Raw genomic sequence first — 22,349 nt, 5'->3', positions numbered from 1 at the left:
GTTGACTATTTCCCCATTGATTGATCAACCCAAGATCTTGTAGGGACTTCCTAACGTAGTTGAGCCACAGGATAGATTGTGCATTATTAGATTTAAGGCAGTTTTCCACTATACCCCTTATAACTCTGGTACAGACTATAGTTTAACCCCTAAGACGATTGGTGCCAATCCCAGCAAGTCCTCCAAAAACTCTAGGCCAACCTCATTATGGGTTGTAATGTGCAATGTGGATTTCGGGAGACCTAAGTGTCTGTCTACATACTTATTTTCAGATGATTGTAAGCCCTTCCCAGAGGCTAACCCCCACAACCTCACTCCCTAAGCAGCCATTGACTGGCACTTACTGCTGTAGCTTCAAAAGAGGGCAACTTGCGTGCCCCCAACTGCTGCACAGCTGAAATGTGGAAACTTTCCTCCAAAGTGACTCATATTTATCCAAGTAATCCACAGTGCTCCATGGAAATATCATACAGTGATCCATGTATTCCCACTGTTTTAAAGACACTCAAGAGACAGCCAGATAATGCTTGAATGTTTATTACGCATTTTCATTTATCGTATGACGCCTTAAGCTTGAACATAGATATGTGCTTTTAATATTCCTTTGAGCCAACACAGTAATAACCCAATGCATTTCGAACTCTTATAAGTTCTTCCTCAGGGGTACTGTAATAAATTGAAAAAAGACTGTATAAGCAATAAATAAAAAACACAAACCTATATTAACTGTGCATAATTCCATGAGCAAAAAAGATTTATACCAAGCATTGTCCATGCCCCACCCTTCCCTGTGCTCCCCTAATGAACTTGCATGTTGAAATAATTTAAATCATCTGCAATCTTATCCAAACCACTAATGCCTATAAACTTCCCGAACCCTCACCGTGCTGCCCATTTAAATCATCCCACTTGTTTTCTCACTTTGGAGGAAAGTTTCCACATTTCAGCTGTGCAGCAGTTGGGGGCACGCAAGTTGCCCTCTTTTGAAGCAACTTTGTGAAGCTGTGAAAAGGGACGGTCACGGCGCTGTTTTGCACGCATTCAAGGCAGTTAAAGCTCAAAATTAATCGATTTAAAAACTTAAGGGAAGGTGTGCATTCACTATCATACATTTTGACTTACTGCTGTAGAGCATCACTATTTCCCTGAGAGATCGGCTACCCAGTTTACTAGCAAACCTGGAAATTGCTTCACACAATGCTGCCTGTTGCTGACATCTTAGAATCTGCATCCCAACCCAAATGTGCAGAAAATAAAATGCCCAAATAGCTAAAAGTTGGGATCTTTATAATGTGTATACCTCCCACCATAAATTTCCTAGAGCGAGTTTTTGGGACCACTCGTCAAGACGTGATTTTTTTTAATTAACCTTAAGCTTCAAATCCATCTTAAAAGAATAAAACCATCCAGTAGAGTTTTTAAACCATTTGCGGTGCGAGATAACTGCACCACATCGTCCGCGCAAACCAAGACAGGGACAGGTCGCTCACCAATTTTAGGTAGGTCTTTAAAAATGCAGCCAGGGGGGCGTGGCCAAGATGGCGGGCTGAGAGGTCGCACTTGCCGAGGGCTCCCGGACCCCTGAAAACCCTGCACCGCTCGTAGCCGCTGATTCCCCCCCGGATCGAGCGGTGACTGAGCCTGGTGACCCCCGTGGTGGTGTGGAACGCTCGTGGAGCCCTGGGTGCCCCGCCAGAGGAGCGATTTTGACCGCGATAGCCTGGGGCGGAGCCCGCTGGTCGGCTTGTGTGCGGCCCGGAGGCCGCGAGACCTTCAGGCTTGAGGTCTCGGCGGTGTGCTTTGCCGATTGTGAGTGGCCTGCCGGAGAACCTGCACCGCGGTGATCGAGTGGATGCCGAGGAGGACTTCGCTGGCGGAGCGGAGCCGAACGGAGGAGAGCGGCGGAGGCGGAGCCGGCCTTCGGCTACTACGAGAGTCCGGGGCTTGAGAGCGCTCGCCTCGCGCGGCCGCTCCGGCCCAACCCTGGTCGGAGTGGTGTTGCACCTCCGGAGCATTTCTTCAACCAGACGTACCGGCCCCGGCTGCCTTTGCCCCGCGAGCCTGCCCTCCGGCGGTGTTTACCGCCACTGGACTCGCGACGGAGGTAGGCCTCACTCCCTGGGCGTTGGCCCATTGACTGTAACGGGCGGCCATTTTGGGAACCGCGGACCGGCCGCCGGGGCCTCTGTGTGGCGGTGCTTCCTGACTGGCGAATAGCAGTTCTGACCCTAGTGGCCTCATCGCCGAGCGACGGCCATCGGTGGCTCCCGCGCCGCCAGGATGTCGAATGCCAGGGGTCAGAGGAGAGGCGACCGGACTTTGCCGGACATGCTGGGTCGCGGTGCCCTACGCAGCGGGGGGGAGGCAGGCCGCCCCGAACTCCCCGACCCCTTCTAGAGGCGCTGAAGGCGGGGAGCCCCCGGTGACACGATCGTTCCTGGAGTCGCTGTTTAGCTCCTTAAGGGAAGATTTCCAGACTTTGAAGCAGGAGGTGGCAGGGGAGGTCCGCGAGGTACGGAGAGAGGTGGACTCCCTGGGGGAGCGAGTCAACACCGTGGAGGAAGCTGGTCATTTAGGGACGAAGAGATCACCCACCTGCAGCAGGAGGTCCTGCGGCTGCGGGAGCAGCAGATTGAGCTGCAGGCCCATGCCGAGGACCTCGAAAACTGGTCCAGGCGGAACATCATAAGGGTCCGGGGCGTCCCGTCCGGCGAAGAGGGAGAAGACGTGACCGCCTACCTAGAGGCCCTCTTCCGCGCAATTTTGGGGGAGTCAGAGGATTTTCAAGTCCGCATCGACAGGGCGCACCGGGTGGGCCGTCCCCGCAGAGCTACGGCGCCCCCCCCGGACATTCTGGCCTTCCTACCGGACTTCCCCCTGAAGGAGCGGATCCTCCGCGAGGCACGGCGGCGGCAACCTTTCCGCTTCAGAGATCACCCGGTGGCCCTCTATCAGGACTTGTCTACGGTCACGCTGCAGAAGAGAAAATCCTTTAAAATCGCTACGGACTTTCTCCGGGAGCGGGGAACGCAGTACTCTTGGGGGCACCCCTTCCGCCTGATTTTCAGATGGAACGGTATATTGCACCAGCTCCGGTCCCTCCAGGATGTGTGCGCAGTATTGGGCATCACGGCATCGGACGCAGACACCCCGGCACCGCGCCGTAGACGAAGCACTCGAGACGGCTGGCAGCAGGCTGGGGAGAGGCGCTCCCCGCCACCGGAGCGGCCTGACTCGCCCACGATTCGGGCGGACATGTCGGCCGCCATCCAGGAGGCCTCCAGAGCGACAGCGGCTGGCGAAGTGGCCTTGACGGCCTGAACTTACTCCGGGGGGAGTCTACACTAGCCTTTCCTTATTGCAGGTGCGGGGGTTCTGGGGGTGGGGAGGGACGGGATGGCGAGTGCAGGTGGTTGTGGCTGGACGTCCACTAGACTGACTTTCCACGGCCTTGTCCGATAAGGACCAACTGGGACACTGACTTCTTTGAATGACTTGAGAAGCAGGGCAGGGGAATGGCAATTGCAGGGGGGTGTTTTGAGTTTGGGGGTTTGCGGGGGGGCTGGGAGTTTGGAGCGGTGTGGGGTTGGGTGTGTGAAGTTCCAGGGGAGGGGGGGGATCCACTTAGTTGGGGGGTTGTGGGGTTTGGGGACTGCACTGTGCCGTGGGGATGTCTGCGTTTGCTGTGCGCTGAGGTTTCGTGAGGTGGCCTCTATGTTTGCCTGCTGGGCCTTGCCCACCTTCATGTGCGTTTCAAGGGTTCCCCTCCTTGATGGCCCTTAAGGTTGTTTCTCTGAATGTGAAAGGGCTGAATAACCCGGTTAAAAGGCGGGCAGTGCTGTCCCTGTTGGAGAACTCTCAGGCTGACATCTGCCTGCTACAGGAGACCCATCTGCTAGCCAAAGATTGTCCCAGAATGCGTACCCCCAAGTTCCCCACGCAGCTTTTCTCCTCCAGCGCTTCTAAAACGGCAGGTGTGGCACTTCTGTTCTCCAGGGGGTTCAGGGGGGAGATCTTACAAAAGGTAGCGGAACAGAAAGGGAGGCTCTTAGCATACAGGATTAGGGTGGGGGGCCTGGTGCTGACTGTAGGCTCTATCTACGGTCCTAATGACCATCAAGATCAATTTTTGCACAGGGCACTGGAAGACGTGGCGTCCTCCTCTGATAGGCACATAGTGTTGGGGGGAGATCTGAATCTGGTCTTCGACGCGGCCCTGGACAGGTCTGTGCTACGGCGCCACCAGTTGAGAGAGCTCTCGGGCTCGGTTCGCACCCGACTTGAGGAGCTGGATTTGCATGACATGTGGCGCTGCCTCCACCCTGCGACCCGCGCGTACTCCTATTTCTCACACGCACACAAGTCCTACGCGCGACTGGACCATCTACTTGTGACTGGCCCGATGCTCGCTCTGGCCACGAATGCCGACATGGGGGTCCTCTCTCTCTCCGACCACGCGCCGGTGGAGGGTACCTTCAATTTACCCCCGGTGGCTCGACCAAGAGGGGTCTGGCGACTCCGGGACACCCTATTGCACAGAAGGTCGACGGTGCAACAGATTCGCGCGGCTATTGCGGACTTCCAGCGCGTAAACGATAATGACGACACCTCCCGCGCGACGCAATGGGCCGCCCTGAAGGCTGTGCTCCGGGGCGAATTTATCGCTATCTCCTCGGCGGAGAACAAGGATCGCCAGCTCAAGAGGGATGAGCTTACCCGACAGGTGCGGGAGCTGGAGCAGGTCCATCTTAGGACGGGAGCCCCCAGGGTCTGGAGACAATTGAAGGCCGCCAGGAAACTCTTGTCTGCCCTTGACATGGACCGGGCTGAGTATGCGATGCTTCGTCTGAAGCACAAGTATTACACCGGTGGCGACAGGTGCGGACGGCTCTTGGCCAACAAGCTTCGGGTGCAACACCAACAGCACCGGGTGAAGGAGCTGGTTACCCCTGCCGGAGGTTCAGTTACGGAAGACGAGCAAATTGCGGACGTTTTCCATAGCTTTTACGCTGACCTCTATACTGGCGAGGCCCCCTCCGCCCGGGCGGAGGCGGACTATCTGGATTCGGTGCCGCTCCCGTCGTTGATGCCGGATCAGGCCCAGTATCTGGAGCGGGAGATCCGTATCGAGGAGGTGGTCACGGCGATCTCCCGGCTTAAACCGGGCAAGGCCCCGGGCCCGGATGGCTTCATCCCTCTTTTTTATAAGACCTTCTGTCAGGAGCTGGCGCCTCTGTTGACACGTCTTTTCAACACGTTCTCGGAGCCGGGCGCCATTCCCCCCGAATTTCTCCAGGCCACGGTCTCCGTGATCCAGATACCGGGCAAGGACCGGACCGCCTGTGGATCCTACCGTCCTATCTCGCTACTGAACGCGGACCTGAAAGTGTTCACTAGCATACTGGCGGCACGTTTGGCACTTCATCTCCCGGGCATGGTCGACTCGGATCAGGCCGGCTTCGTGCCTGGCAGGCAGACGGTGGACAACACGAAGAGGGTGACTCATTCTTGAGAAGGCCTCCAGGATCCCCGGGGAAAGAATGCTCCTTTCCATCGACGCGGAGAAGGCTTTCGACAGAGTGCACTGGCCCTACCTAGAGAAGGTCCTGGGCAAGTTCGGGGTAGGCGAGAAGTTCCGGCACCTGATTTTCAATTGCTACCGGTTTCCGTCCGCGGCGGTCCGAGTGAACGGAGGCAGCTCCCGACCCTTCCCTATTGAACGAGGAACGCGACAGGGATGTCCACTGTCCCCTTTGCTCTTTGCTCTTTATATGGAGACGTTTGCTCAAAGGGTTCGACAGAACCCCGATACTATCGGGGTCAAGATGGGAGAATTGCGCCATGCGATTAGCCTCTATGCGGACGACGTCATTTTGACGCTCGATGACCCACGGAGGTCGCTGCCGGCTTGTATCGCGGAATTGGACCTCTTCGCCGCGGTGGCGGGCTTTAAAGTGAACCTCGGGAAATCTGCTGCCCTCGATATTTCACTAACTGGCGCCACCAGGGCGGAACTACAGAGGCTCTTCCCTCTGAGCTGGTCCGGGGACCGGATTCCGTATCTGGGGATCCTGTTGGCACCCTCCCTCCCAGCGATGGTCACGGCCAATTATACGGCTTTGAGCACGAAAATCAGAGAGGAACTGGCCCGGTGGGATAAGGGCACGTTGTCGCTGCTGGGTAGGGTGGCCGCAGTGAAGATGACCCTTCTACCTCAGGTACGGTACCTGTTCAGGGCGCTGCCACTGCAACCCCCCGCGGGATGGCTCGCAGAGACTCAGTCGGCCATTGCGCGTTTTGTGTGGCAGGGCCGTAAACCGCGGATTAAAAGGACCATTGCTACGCTGGCGCCTGAATCTGGAGGGCTAGGGATACCGGATTTACGGAAATATTTCCAGGCCGCCCAACTTCGCTATCTGGTGGAGTGGAGCCGGTGGGAGTCAGACAAACACTGGCTGTTTCAAGACCAGGCGGTAGCAGGTAGAACGCTACAGGAGGTGCCATTCTTGAGACGGGCTCACCGACCCCCTAACCTTTACGCCTCTTTTGTGACGCGCGTCCCACTCCGGGTGTGGGACTCAGTAGCCACCAGGCATGAGCACTACCTTTCCCTCTCCCTTCACGCCGCTAATTGGCAATCCGGACTTTGGTCCGGGAACCGAGCCTGGCGCTTACGACCGCTGGCGGGCGGCCCGCTGTTGCACTTTGTATCACCTGTATGGCCCAGAGGGTGTTATCCCCTTCCAGGACTTGCGGCGGGATTATGGTCTTCCTGAGACGGAGCGCATGCAGTATATGCAGGCGCGCCACTGGGCGCTACAGTCCCAAGTGCGTGAAAGGGCAGACCGGGAGATCACGGTGTACGAGCGCTGGTTGGTCACTCGCACGTCGGACGCTAAGCTCATCTCCGATTTGTACAAGATGCTGCAGCCCCCCCCCTTTCACATTCACAACCCGGGTCGGGAGCGCTGGGAACGGGAGCTCGGACGAGCGTTGAGTCATACAGAATGGGACCACATCTCTTACCGCTCACGCCACTCTGCCTATCACACGGGGCTCACGGAGACCTTCACCAAAATTTCGACCTATTGGTATCGCACTCCTGAGAAATTACATGAGATGGATAGGTCAATACCAGGGACGTGCTGGCGTAACTGTGGCCAAACTGGCACGCTTACACATATTTTGTGGGATTGTCCCCTTTTGGCTTCTTACTGGGGGGAGGTCCTTAGCGAGGTTGACAAATGTTTCGAGATAGAGCTGCCACAGTTCCCTGCCTATGTCCTATTGGGATTGCCAAATGGGTTGATGTACCCCCTCAGGTCTAGAAGGGGTAGACAGATTGCGATAGCTCTGGGGTCAGCGGTGCAAAATATTCTCATACACAGGCGCTCCACCACGCTCCCCACAGTTGTCGGCTGGCTGCATAGATTGTGGCATGTTCTTGGCATGGAAAAAATGTCCTTAGTGGCAGTGGGGGATGTAGATGCTTTTGAGGAGCTGTGGGCGCCTTTCCATAGTCTGTTGTGTTCTGAGTTCAGGGAGATCACTTGCCCGAGGTATCTCAGGCTGTTACAGCTGACACCGCCGCCGGATCCGCCTGTCTGATCGGTCGGCGTCTAGTAGCGGAGTCAACCGGGGGGTCGCTACGAGGGGGGATCAGATGGTCATCAGCACAGTGCAGGGGGTGGGTTGGGGTGTTGTAGTTGAGGGGTTTGTTGGTTGGGAAGGATATGGAGCAGGGTTGTTTCCCCACCCCTTTTCCCCCCCTTTTTCCTTTTTCCCCTCCCCCCCCTTCCCTCTCCCCCTCCCCCCCCCTCTTTCCCCCCCTTTTTTTTTTGTGTCTTTAACCACAGGCGCGCAAGCTGTATTTCCATGCTGGATGATGCCCATTGAGGAGACGGAAACGCTTTGATGTATCTAATGTACCGTACGCATTGATTGTGGGGCACCTGTGGTTTTTCTTTTACATGCCTTGTTGTTTCCTTCTTTACCCTGCTTCAATAAAATACTTTAAACCTAAAAATGCAGCCAGTGCATTAATATAAAATAAAAACGTGGCCAATGGATGGCCTTGCCGGACTCCCCTTGTAACATCAATAGGAAACTGCAGGTCACCCACCTGTTTATATCGAACCCTCATTGTGAAATTCTGATACAACCTTTTTAATGTCAATAATAATGGGGGGGTCGACACCAGCTTGCTCTATAATATCCCATAAACTGTCTATCCACTGGGTCAAATGCCAAGACGTCTATTAAGGCTAACACATAGATTCATCCTCGGCATGTTTTGCGAGTCTATAATAGCGATTAAGGAATCGCTATTACAGACTTGCAAAACGGGATTCATGTAGAAATCGCAATATTTATTGCGATTCCTACAGATTCCTTATTTGCGATTAGCTAATTGCTAATCGCAAATAAGGAATAACTCCCCATTCATTCCAATGGGCCTAAAGGCCCATAGGAATGAATGGGAAGACATATCAATGTGCGAATCGCTATTAGCGATTCGCATTTTGAGTTTGCGATTTCAAGGGTGCAGGGGTGTCCAAAGGACTCCCTGTTGCACCCCTGAAATGATATTGGATGCTGGTGTTACGCACACACATGTTTCAAGGACATGTGTGTGTGTAACATACAACTTAGAAAAATGCGTGTGGCCCAAACCAGAGTTTGCATTTCATAACTAGAATTACGATGCAGCATTTGTGTCATAATAATAGATTTGCACATGTGCCACATTATAATCCTTCAACTGTTGCATATAATGCTGATTTTGACAAAAATGCATTTGTGTATAGCTCAAACTAAAAAGGTACACGTGTTGCGGCACAGTAGAAGGCCCTTTGCACTTTGCAGAGGTCGACTGCACACTTTTCTGTTACTTACTAATAGATTTGGGTGTTAAACTGGTATTATATAAATGCACCCAATGCCCAGACAGTTAACAAGTGACAAAATAATGAAGTAATACTATCACAATATGAGCTGATGACACCGCATAATTAGCCGTTTCTTGCCGCATAATTTAATCAACCCTGGCGCATGATTTAACCCCTCCACTGCCACATAATTCCAGCAGCCCCGATTATAGTGACAATTCTATTGACTCCATACAGCTTCAGCACAGCCATGCAACAGTCAAAAAAGCAGCTAGTTTAATGCAAAGAAAGCAAGGAGCCGGATCTTTAGGAATACCTGCCATAACAAAATTAAAGGAAATATTCTGTGTTAATTTACCGTGTATTCGGTGGTACCAGGCGGTTTTTGAATAACCATTTTCTTCTCTTTCTTTTCATTGTTTTTGATTGGCGGCTCATCTAATCGGAGACATAAGGAAGCCATTTAGTATAAATTAACCACTGTGTACTTTTGATTTAAAAGTCTTTTTACGTTCTGGAACCCTCAGGAACGCAATGCTTCAATACCTTCAACAGAAGATAGCTGCACATTTATTATTAAAGGGGCGCTCACGTTATTAAACAAACAAAGCGAAGATTAGCCAAAGTTAAGTGTGTCTTAACCTAAAAGTTACTTAATAAAAAAAAATGTAAACACAAAACAGGGCTCGTTAAGGCAATTGCCCATCACCCTTTGTGGAGTTTTGACTGCAGCCGAACCATAAGCAATAACATTTCTTTACACACACAACTTACAGCGAATAAATTACGTGTACCGCGGTTTCCATATAAACTATTAGATTAGTGAAGGATTCAAGTCACAGCATGTTTCACTAAATTCCATTTTTATTGATTTTGGCATTCAATGTTCAATATGCACCCCAGGCATTCTGGCATCCTGAACCCTCCTTTCTGTGCATAACCATGGACGGGCGGCGATCTGATTCACACTGTCGAAGGAAGGAAGTACACCTCAAAATCGTAGTTGTGCAGAGAACTTAAAGTTGTTTTTTTTGGGGGGGGGGGGGAGGGGGGGGGGCGAAAATGAATAGCCACAAGAGCAGAAAACATTACCACCATGGAAGTCGATGTTTCATAATCAACTGCTTTGAGCAACGCCTGTATTAATCAGCATTAGGCATGGACGCGTATAGTGTGTGATTTTCCCAGTAATGTTAGCCATAGTTAATGTAGGCCTGAATTTAAATGACTGCTGCTAAGATGAAATGCACTCTGTCTGCGCTGCATTTCATTCTGTTTCAGGGGGCCAAGCTGCAGCAGTACATTTCAAATTAACTTGTATCATTAAGTTTAGTTTCGGTGTGAATGTTTGTATGTGTGCCCTGTAGAGATGAATAATGAACATGGGCACCCGCAAGAAGAAAACGCTGACTGAACTCTGAGACAGTAAATTGGAATAGGCGATTGGGTGGATTATGGTAGGGTAGATTGGAGGGAGTTGGATGGAATGAAGTGGGGTAGATTGGAGTGAAGTTGTATAGAGTGATCTGGGGTAAATTGGAGTGGCGTAGATTAATGGAGCATATTGGTGTAGGGTAGTTTGGGGTGAAGAGGTATAGGGTAGATTGGTGTTGGATAGAGTGGGGAATATTGGACTGGAGTGGGGTTGATTTTGGTGGCATGTGATATATTGGAGTGTAGGGGAGTGGGGTAGTTTGGGTAGCGTGGGAAGAAAATCGTGGGGTGAAGTAGAGTGGAGTGAGAGTGGGTTTGAATGGAGTGGGGTAGATTAGGTCGGAGTGGGGCAGACTGAGTGGATTAGAGCAGGGTAGATCTGAATGGCGTAGGGTAGACTGAAATGGGGTAGATTGAAGAGGAATGACTGGGGGTAGAGTGGGGTAGACTTGAGTAGAGTAAATCGGGGTAGACTGGGAGAGGTAGATTAGGGTGGGGTAGATTGTGCTGGGTAGGGTGGATGGAGTGGGGTACAGTAAATTGGATTGGGGTAGACTGGACTCGGGTAGACTGGAGTGGGTTGGATTGGGGAACATTGGAGAGTGGTTGGATTCGGGTGGAGTAGACTGGTAAAGATTGGAGCCGAGTGGGGTAGATTTGAGTGCGGTGGGGTGGATTGGGTGGAGTGGAATGAAGTTGAGTGGATCAGGGTAGTCCACGGATGGTTGAGCCCTGCCTTTCCTCTTGTTCCATGACCTGTCGCCTCTCTACACATGTTAAGCTTCTCAGGTCGCCAAATACAATCACATCTGCGGAGCTAAGCCGACCTATCGTCCATATACCACTTACAGATCATCCACCCTTCATTGTCTCTTTGAATGCCTCCCCCCCATTCCCCTTTTGCCCCTGTCCTTTCTTCCTAATCCAGATATCTGTATTTAAAAAGATAAACACGGAAGCAAGCTAAATGTTGTACGTGAAATCAGCAGGTCACACACCACAAGAAAGAATGCATTTTTACAGCAGTATATAGAAGTTTTGCCTTCTCAATGAAATTAAACAAAACGTGTAGGACATAATGTAATTCTAGAATTCTTAGCGATTTGTTTTATTTTATTATTGCTGTGAGACCATCTATATAATGCAACTCTTTCTAAATGAAAATAAAAGAAAGGAAATTTTGCACTCTTACGTGGTGTTATCTAAGACCGCTGTAACAGACTTTCTATAAACACCTTAGCTGCTTCGAACGTTCAGCACCCAGTGCTGAACTTTCGAATAACGAGCACTGGCCCGTCGGCCAACGGTCGTGCGCAGCACTGGGGAGCTAGCGCTCGTGATGACCGTTGGACGACGGCAGCGCTTAAGGGGTTAATGCTTATCCATGTTTGTGTGCATGCACACTAGAGGTGGCCGAGCCTTCTCTAATTAACCAGGAGAGGAGAGCCAGAACAGTGGGGGTCGTAGAGCATGAACACTAGCAGGGCCCTGAAACTATGCATTTTGTAACTCGTACAACAAACATAACAAATGTTAGTAAGTCTCTTCAAAGTTGAAGAAGGGTATTTCTTTAACATGTGGAAGGTTTGAGATTGTTAGCGCATTACAGCACTGCACTGAGAGGTATTTATTAAAAGGGTTAGTTTTGTACAACTGGTAGTTTAAACTCACAAATTTGAAAGAGCTTAATGAAGAAAAATGTTTTGGTGAAATAAAATATTTCCCTAAGATCACACAAAATATGCACGGGAGCCAGGATTTCTGGTTTCACTCTACACAAATCTTCCCTTATGTACAATTTTTTTTTTACCACTTAGCGTATTCTAATGTAGTTCGGGGAAAAAAAGGGCAAACTCGACCCAAGGGTATTAAGAGTGCTTTACATGACTACCAGTTCCCTTACAAAAAAATCACATGCATTATTTATATGCATGGGAAGATTAAGTGATTTGCCCAGAACACACAATGTTCATCTGACTCCAAGACTCAAACCTGGTTACAGAGTTCCATGGTCAGCAGCTCTGGTCGAAACCCCACATCCAGGGTAGAGAGAGTGAAGCAGAAGCCACAAAAAGCTTGGCTTGTTAAGGGCTCGATGTGTCGAATTGCCTAATATCTACTGATGATGGATAACAATTCAGAAACACGTGTCTAGAGCTGTCCAGCACTAATCTGCACCTACCTAGGGAAACACTGGAGAGACTTTGCAAGTACACACACTTGGGGAACTACATTTACTATGATGCCTAGGGGCAAACCTGCTGGGAGGTGAAGCAGTGTGATCCCACATTTATTTCCTGTTTAAAAGGCTCCCTCGAGCCATTTGAGCTGACTAGCTCGTGGAGAGGCACCTGCGTGCCTGGAGAGGTACTGTGACCCGAGAATACTTTGGCAGCCTGCTCAGCAACCCCATACATTTGAATTGCCTAAACTCTACTGATGACGGATAACAATCCAGAAACACGTGTCTAGAGATGGCCAGCACTAATCTGCACCAACCTGGTGAAACACTCAAGACTTTCCAAGTACACACACTTGGTGAACTGCATTTACCATGATGCCTAGGGGCGAACCTGCTGGGAAGTGAAGCAGTGTGATCCCACATTTGTTTCCGGCTTTACATGACTACTAGTTCCATTACAAATGGTCACATGCATTATTTATAGGCATGGGAAGATTAAGTGATTTTCCCAGAACACACAATGTTCATCTGACTCAAAGACTCAAACCTGGTTACCGAGTTCCATGGTCAGCAACTCTGGTCATAACCCCACATCCAGGGTAGAGAGAGTGAAGCAGATGCCACAAGAAAGCTTGGCTTGTTAAGGGCTCGATGTTTCAACAGGACCTGGAGCTCAGCTACAGCCAGGCTTCAGATTCAAGCCTGGCTCAAGCTTTCAGTGGCTCGCCCACCTATAATGCATAAGTGCAGGTTTGTGTATAGTGTATGGGTATAATGACAAGTATTGTGCCTTCAGAAACATCCCAGTCTTTCAAAATTCTAAGATTCATTTAACCTGTTTCACCAATTTGATGGCAGTCGACTTAAAAATGACAGTGCTTTAAAATAACAAAATCTAATGTAGCAAGGGCTAATATCTCAAGCGGGCTACACTACATTCCACAGATCACAAAACTACCTCTCAAACTTAATAATACCTAATCCCTTCTAGCCAGTCTATTAATCTCTTTGATCCCTTTCATTGTGCCAAAAAGACCTTTTGAACATGATCATTGTATTTTATTTGATTTATAACAAAGAAACACAAGCTATTGCATGGAACAGTTTCTCTGAATGCAGAAGCCTAAACCTAATAAGATATTTCACTTGACTAAACGTTAACCTTGGTTTCCAGGAGTAGTGATCTATTCACAGTAAAACGCTTTAACACCTTATCTGGGATGATAAGTACTATTTAAATTCACTTACAATACAAATCAATTGGTCATATATAAAAATATTTTTGAGATAGCAAAAGGCCTAATTCTGCGAATGCGGAAATTAGACTGCAAAAAAGCCATTTTTTTTCTGCTCAAATACCACATATTGATTCAGTAACTGGTTACCAATTGGCAATTTGTTAATGTGATTCAGTGTTTGAAAGGGATGTGTTTAAGGTGCCCCTTCCAAATACTGAATCGCAGTGATATATATGTATTAATGTTTTATGACCAAATTCTGGACACAAAACATTAATATTTTACCACTTCTTGGTAGGAGGTGATAACCCATTGACAAGTGGGAAGGGGAAGGGGTCCCCAAAAAACTCCTTATACTTCGAGAATGTAACTGAAAATAATCGTTAAGAGCAGGCAGTGAACCCATTGACCACTACCTGCATTAAAAAATTAAACTTCAGAGTGATTTTCATATCTCTAAAATGGACCTTGCTTTCCTTTAACCCCTTGCATGCTGACGGCCCCCGTCCTTCATGCATCACGGTGCTCGTGTGCTGATGACAGCTGGGGGCCGTCATGAACCCGCCCACTCAATAAAAGTGCCGCACAGGCGCAGAATCGCGGCCGCATGCAAGGGGTTAAGGAAAATGGCTGCGCTTAAAATAATAAAGAGAGATTACTGCATTTCAATCATAAACAAGGTTTACCAGAGCAGGCTACCATCCCTGTGAGGGCTAGCTTTCCTACTGGGTCGTAAACTGCGACCTACATCATTAATATTCATGAAGTAAGTCGATTTGAAACCCACTAGGAATCGCTATTTCATAGTACAAGGTTTTCATACATTAGGAATTGTGAGTTCCTATTTGTGATTCAGTAAGAATCACAATTTGGAAATCTCAACTCCTAATGTTTTTACAACTGGCCCCTATTACTTCTTTCATCAAAAACAATGTGTCACTGAAAGGTAGTGTTACAGTGGGTAAAGGCTACAATTTGAAAAGAAAGAAAAGTTCAAAATACTTAAACAAATTGCTAAATTGCTTTTTTAATTCAACAAAATAACACTATGCAAACCATACCTTTTCCTAAATAATGCATGAAATCATGTCACGAGTTGTGAGTATTGGTGAACTACTTAAGATTTTCTATAGACTTCTAATGAGTTTATTCTAGAGCATCTTAAGTGATGTACTACTGTCTTATTGCATCACCAGGAGCAGGTACCCAAAAGTGCCATATCACTGTGGTGAGCTGCAAATAAGGTCCTATTGCATCGCCAAAAAAAAAAGTTGCCTGTGGAACAAATTATCCTTGCATCATTCCTTTCTCTTATTACAAACTTTTGCTGAAGCTGGGAGGCAAAGGAGTTTAAAAGTGAAAAATGTATTTAGCATGATATGCATATATGTGGCATGGCTAAAAGGACAAGCAATGTAGCAACTACAGAGAATTCTATTTAAGTCCAGGAGGCCATACCATGCAAGTGTCATGCTAAGATTTTGAAGAATAGCTTTTTTATGGTTCTCTTGAAAATGTGTACTGGTTGTGGAGGATTTCAGTTTACCAAGGTTCAAGCTAGGATGGCAATCATGCTGGAGAAATGAAAGCGAGAACGGTGATGCTGTGGCAAAGTCATACAGCTGTAGTAAGCAGAGTGCACATGGGTTTTAAAAACCCTACGGTGATGAAGATGCAGCTTCAGCACTGCACTGCGTGCAACTGCACAAAGTTTACGAAACAGGAAAAATGCAGCTACAAGTTTGCTGATTAGGTTCAGAGAAGACAGGAGTATCATGTCAAACTGATTTGACCTGGAACGCTTGAAGAACTCCCTTTAATAAACTTGGCCAATGTGGAACAGAAACCCAACTGCTACGGATCCATTTCTCAGAAAAGCTCAGATGAGGGATATTTTGAGCAAGAGAACCAGGATATTTTCTATGTGAGGGCCCTAGTCATGAACATCAGTTCTCAGAACATATCTCACATTTTTTCAGATGCAAACTCAAAAGGACTTTGTTCTTTCAGCAAACCGCACCACTAGCGATAAGTTCTGAATACTATTTAATGTTGTAATATACCCAGCAGCAGCCCGTTCAGGCAAGAGCGGTGGGGCAGGTGGGGGATTTTGACAGACTACAACTAGGGAAAATTAAATGATTAATTTTCCCTCTGCGTCGTCTATCGAAATCCCCCACCTGACCCCCACCACTCTTACCTGCACGGGCCGCTGCTGAATATACCGTAATTGTCTTCTTATTGGTTAAAATGAATATGCAATAGCTATGAAATATGAAGAGTAATTCATTTCATCACATCCCCATGCGATTTTGAAATACTAGCTTTTATGATCAAAAACCTTTTAGTCATTTTCCCCAGTTATGATTAACTAGACTATCACAGCACCCTCAAATTGACTGCTCATGCTCTCAAGGCTAGGTCTGCAACTAATAGCTCGGCCTGTGGCAAATGCTGGGCCTGGTATTGCTGAATTTGACAATCCAACCTTAGGCAATAACCTTGAGTGACAAGACATGGTGTCTTGGAATTGCAGCTTCTGTACCGGATACCATTTGGGGATGTTCACTCCGCACTATATCTGTTGAAGGCATTTTGCTGATGAAGCAGGTTTTCTGAGCACATCAAACCCTCTGAATAGTTGAAATTGAAAGAAAAGATAAAGTCGGAAAGAAAAATCTTTTCAAGACCCTTTCCAGATATAGAGCTAAAGTATTGAAAGAGAAAAATACACAGACAAGAGCTGCACAGACTGAGGAAGCCAAAGAAGCAGTGCTTAATTTGTAAAATATGTGCAGGCGCAAACATTTTTTTAGGAGGCCACGCCCACTTCCTTTGGCTCCACCCTCGTCTACCAGTGAACACATCTCTGGTCACCTTAAAGACCTCCACTGGCTACCCATCAATAAGGGGATCACCTTCCGACTTCTTACCCACGCACACAAATCACTCTACGACATCGGACCAGACTGCCTCAACTCACGACTGTCCTTCTACACCCCCTCCCGCCGACTACGGTCTTCCAACCAAGCCCTCGCCACTGTACCTCGCATCAACAGAACCACCATGGGAGGCAGATCCTTTTCATACCTGGCTGCTAAAACATGGAACTCACTCCCCGCTTACCTTCGCCTTACCCAGAACCACCTAGCATTCAGAAAGCAACTTAAAACGTGGATATTTGACAAGTAATCCTCCTCCCCTTCCTAAGCGCCTTGAAACCCTCTGGGTATGTAGTGCGCTATACAAATTATATGACTTGACTTGACTTGACTCCACTCACTTACTCTAGTTGCTTCCCCACATCCGCAACTGGCACTGCTGCCTCAAGTACCAGAAAACTAGCACATGGTGGCAAAGGTTCATTTAGTCCCTCCCATTGCAGCCTGCTCTGGCTCATCCCTGCCTTTCTCTCACCTCTAATTGCATTTCCCTCCCTTTCCAAAATCACTCTGCATCGTTTTCATTGCCCTGACGTCCCTTGTTTGTGTTTCCATTTACACAGGAAGCCTTTTCATTGTGGTTTTACCGGCTTTGGTGTTATGCAGTATAACTTGGACTGCACTTGCAAATGTTCATCATGCCTCATTGATCTTGTGCACTAGCCTGGCCCCTGACCATGTGAACATACTGTGTACAAGTGACAAAATCATCCATCATCCCCCGATCGCCGCAGCTGCTACTTTGATGGGCGCGGCTGGCTGGCTCAGCTGGCCACCGGCGGGGCGGGGCCACGATGACTCGGATGGTGGTGAGCGGGCCTCAGAGGCTGAACAGAGCCAGTGCGGGTATGCTGGGGTGTGGCGGCAAAGCAGTGAATGCGCTGCTATAAGACAACGCTGGTGTAAAGCATTCACCCTTTCACCCTCAGTCACACAGGAGCTCTGGCTGAAAGGCCATTTTAGCAAACAGCCTTGGCCGTCTTCGCAGAGGCCGCTGCACCCCCCCGCAGGGGGGGGGGGAGGCTTAGAGGCCGGCGCCATAACCCACGCGGTGCCCACCGGTGGGGAAACTGGTTCTGGGCGCCTTAAAGCGCCCAGGAACCAGCGGAAGCGGAGTGCGCACCAGCCCACTCCGACCGGAAGGGACCCGTGACCCGGGCGCCCCTAAAGGGCGGCCAATGGTCACCCTGGCTTGTTTTGATCCCCCCAATCAGGGGGGTCCACCTGAGGCCACTATGAAGGGGTCAAGGGGATTTAAGTCGCCGCCTCTCCCAGCAAGGACATAACTTCTTCGAGGAGCTGGGAGAGCGGCGCAACAACAACAACAATTGCAGCGGAAGGCGAAAGGCGATGCCCTGTCGGTGAACACCGGGTCGGGGAAACGAAGAAGAGCCAACAGCCGGCAGTGCGCCGAAGCTTCTCCCCCACCTCCTCGTGTCGGCAGAGACAGCATCTCAGCGCGCAGTGTGCCGCCCCGAGGCAGAAATTGCTGCGGAGCGTGATTGCGAAGCCCCGCTCCAGCCTGATAAGTTTTGGCGCCAAAAGGACGCGGTCTACGGACCATCGCTGCACTGAGGGGACCATCGGTGTGCTAGCGGGACCAACAGACGACGGACCATCGCCGGACTTAAAGGACTAGAAGGTCAGCGAGGGCGCGATGGGCTCCTTCGGACGTACTGAGCGGCGGCGGGCCCTCGGTTTTGGAAAGAGCCTGTTACACCTCACCGGCTCGGTGTGTTACCAGCTGGCTGCGACCGGCGGAGAAGGAAAGCGACATCCGACTGGTAACAGAGGCAAGGAGCCATCGGCAGGATGCGGCGTGAGCGTGCCAAGAAGCAGCGGCGAGGGCCACGGGCCGAAGGGGAAAACAAGGATCAGAGCCGTCATCCTACAGGAACGAACACGAGTCCTCGGTAAGGATCAACCCTGCAGAGGCACCGTTACATAGTTTGAAAAGTCTGGGGAGAGGTCAATCTTGCCTGCTATGTCGGGGTGGGAGTTGCGGGCAGCTGAGAGTGTGTGACTGAAAGCAGCGCCAGGTTAGCTAGCGCTCTGCCACCCAATAATGCGTGCGGTAAGTTTTCTCGGAGGCACATTGGAGCGCCGGATGAAGTAGGCAGAGTAGAAGGATATTGCGATATAACGCTGAGCGGCGGGAATCCTCACAGCTCTAACCCTGCCTTTTTCTCGAGGCTCCGCTGCTGTGCTTGCTCGACAAACTTTCACTGTCGGCAAATTTTTATCTCTTTCCTCGCTCTCTTGTGCGTATGCGACAATAGGGAAGTCCCACGCAAATATTCGGTTGGGTGGAACACGTATACTGCGGAGCTCCAATTCAAGTGTGGTGCAGCATTCAATTAAAAAAAATTTAAAAAAACATAAGCACCTTATGTCCTCTGTCCCGGAATATCCCCGGGGCTCCCGATCCTGGGAGAGGAGTTGGCCGAATGGCTAGGGCGCCCGACCTCGGACCTTGGGAGCCGGGGTTTCGAGCCTCGGTAGCAACGCCAAAAAACCTCCCAGATTCTGGGCAAATAACTTAAGCCTCCCGTGCCTAAGAAATGAAAGGTATCTCTCATGTAACGTAAGTTGAAAATATGTAAAGCGCTCTGATTCGGTTCGGGTCTAGTCCTCGCTATAATTTTTTTTTTTTTAAAGTGCATTTCCCAAGCAATCCAGCCACGTTCGGAGGAGAGCGCTCCCTTTACCCACAGGGTCACCCCTCCTCGTTATCCAGGCACAGGCTCATGCTACAAGAGCCAAGTTCAGAGTGACCGGGTATATGGCGAAATGGGTACACGGACCGCGAGGGAGTACGGGCCCGGAGCAGGCACAGAAGGTAGAAGAGGAGCGCGATTGCTACTGTGCCCCATGTGAAGTTTTGCCCCCCCAGCCCGGGGTTTAACTGTGGGCATAGATACGGGTACTGGCAGAACGGGGGCCTTTACAGGGATAGCGCACAATCTAGTTAGATCAGAGATCCAGGTGGGTCTCACACGGGCCCTACGGCTGGTGATAAATTGATAGTCCCCGAAACAATTCCTAAAGGAAGAGATGGAGAGTACACAGAGGCCAGGGCTTATATTTCTCTCAGCCAATGTTGTCGAAATGGTTTAGGAGCATGAGTTAAGCTGTTAATATCCGTTAATGCACTATGCTATAGCACGTGCGCTAGGCCTCAGGGGGCCATAAACTATTTACGAGCAGTAAAAGAAAGTACGAGTTTGGTGGCACATTCCGAGTACGATGATGAAGTCAAAGGACCCCGGGCAGGTTTAATGTTAGTGCGACAGGCAAACGCTAATGGAGGACCAATGTATGGTGGTTGTAAAGGGCGACGTGGAGGAGCACTCACAAAAAAAAAAAAAAAAAAGGGGTGAAGATTACCAGTTAGGTTAGGCGTGAGAAAGGCGGCACTAATAGCTGTACCACGTGGCTGTAGGTATCGGAGAGCCTGACCGGGTCGGTCATTTCACGGCCAAATGCACCCGCGGACCGGTCACCCCACGCTTTGAGGCAAATCAAAAACACAGCACACAGCCAGGCCCGTTTTGTTTGGCAAGTGGGGCTTAAATTTGCACATTGTGTCTTTTTGTTTAAAGTATTTGCCTGACCGGCGCGTGCAGTAGTCTGCCCTACAGTTTGACCGGCTATGAGGCACAAGGTGGAATCACGACCACACAGTCTTGGTATCCGTCTCTCTAATCTTCGGTGGCGCTGCCTTTGGGCCCAGCACTTCTTGATTTACAAATTAAGCACTGCCGGAACCAGAGCATGGAACCATGCGCCTATCAAACGCTCCCGGGGTTAAGGCACGGCCCTCTCATGGGCACGTCCAGTTGATTATTAGCCTTGAAGAGTATCCGTGGGGTGAGGGAAGTACACGGCAAGGAGTCGAGGTGCCGACTGCACCATTCAGGGTTTATCGCAGATACAGGTGTCTGGGGGGGATTTATGGCACTGGCCGAAGCGCCTAGCTGACGTCTCCGCTAGACCCCGCCTTTGTGCTCTATACCAAATAAATAAACACCAGTAATGGAAATCAGCACAATCACTCATAAGTAATTTAAACTCCTTCTTAGGCGCTGCACAAAGGCCGCCTCTGCCAAGGAAATGAGTTTCCCTACATAATCAGGTCTACTACAGCCAGCCGGGCTATGCCCGTGCTCTGTGACATTGTGGGTGGCGGCGTCTCGCGCAAAAAAAAAACAAAAAAAAGACCCACATTTGTCGGCTTTCGCGGAATCTTCAACGCGGGTGTTGGCGTTGGCGGCTTGGAGACAGCAGGGGTGTGATGGCCCCGCCCCGCCCGGCTATCAGTCAGCGACAGTAAGAACCACTGAATTATGAGCCCGCACCGTGGCTATCTATGTGCCTCAAAGGGAGGTCAACCGTGCTGCCCTTTGAACTGATAGCATTTTGATGTAGCGCCATCCCGGTGGCCAAGCGCATAGAAATGTTACACCTTGGGCAACACATAGATTACAACTAGAACCGAGAGGGCAGAAGTGAATGGCTAAACAAATCTGAGGGCCCGTTTTTGAGGCTGCAGACGGCAGCTTCAAACGGTGGCTCAGTGGACTAATGCATCCATTGCCGGGGCCTGTGTTCGACCTCATGGTCACAGGTTCAAATCCCGGCTGGTCCTCGCAGCCTGTCATTCAACTGGGGTCGGAAAATGAGTACGAGTTGGGTAACAGAAACATCTGTTATTCAGCGCCAAGGTGAACGCGCGTTGTTAAAATACTGATGTTCGGTTATGTTAGGCAAATGAAGCTGAACAACTGGAACCCCCGGCCTAAGACCGCCGGACAAACGTGAGAAGATGGGTTCCATCGGTTCGATCGCCGACCCTGGTGCTGGAAAAGAGGGTTCGAGCCTGGGGCAGTGTCCACATCCTGTGATTCGGGGCAAAGCTCCCCATGCCAAAAAAATGTGTCCTTGTGTTATGTAACAGGTACTCAGGTGAAGTGCTCCAATACCCTTGCGTCGAGTACGCGCTATATAAATATGGTTTAAAAAAAAGGATGCCTTCAGACTAGGGACATCAAACCAATGGCAAGGGCCGTGGGGATCACATTGAGGCAGCCTAAGACAGACAAGGCGCGAAAAGGGGTGACGATACGTCTGCATTGCATTCCAGAGGCTGGGCTCTGTGCGGTATGCTAGCTATTTAAATGCAGGGTGAGCTGCCCGGATGGAAGGAACCTGAGCAAGTTTCAATTCACGGCCGTGATGCGCCAGGGTCTCGAAAAGGGCGGGTTCCACCCGGCGTCTTTTGCCCCTCACTCTTTCAGGAGGGCGCGGCGACCTCGGCATCGCAGCATGGCATGCCGGAGGACAGGACCCAGGCCGTGGGCAGATGGCGATCCAGGGCTTACAAGACGTACATACGCCCACATCTGGTATAAAAAATAAAATAAAAAAATGGAAGAAAGGGGGAAGAGGGGGGCAGTCACTTTGGGATGCCGCACGGCAGGGTGCTGGGAGACCACCCTCCCCCTACACGCCCCCACATTAGACAGGCAAACCCGGTGCGCAGCAGGCCACCTTAACGGATTCCTTTCTCTCGGCGGCGAGCAGACCCAAAGCGACGTACATCCGCTGGATAGGGCAACCAGGGATGAGATAGGACCAACTACGCTGCCAACGTAGGGCAGCCTCC

At 50.1% G+C, this 22,349-nt stretch overlaps 1 protein-coding gene across 5 annotated transcripts in view; it reads right to left on the bottom strand.

Annotated features, from left to right (window-relative positions):
* Positions 1-22,349, bottom strand: part of NCOA7 (nuclear receptor coactivator 7) — a 1,085,323-nt gene that overhangs the window by 510,921 nt on the left and 552,053 nt on the right. For all 5 annotated transcript variants that reach the window (XM_086926986.1, XM_086926985.1, XM_086926987.1 and 2 more), the window contains one exon: positions 9,247-9,326. In XM_086926986.1, the coding sequence (XP_086783112.1) occupies positions 9,247-9,326 (80 nt within the window). The remainder of the gene's footprint in view (positions 1-9,246; positions 9,327-22,349) is intronic.

The sequence above is a fragment of the Lissotriton vulgaris genome, chromosome 6 (genome assembly GCF_964263255.1).
Source record: "Lissotriton vulgaris chromosome 6, aLisVul1.2, whole genome shotgun sequence".
In the NCBI taxonomy this organism is placed as follows: Eukaryota; Metazoa; Chordata; class Amphibia; order Caudata; family Salamandridae; genus Lissotriton; species Lissotriton vulgaris.
This window is presented reverse-complemented; position numbering and strand designations above follow the sequence as displayed.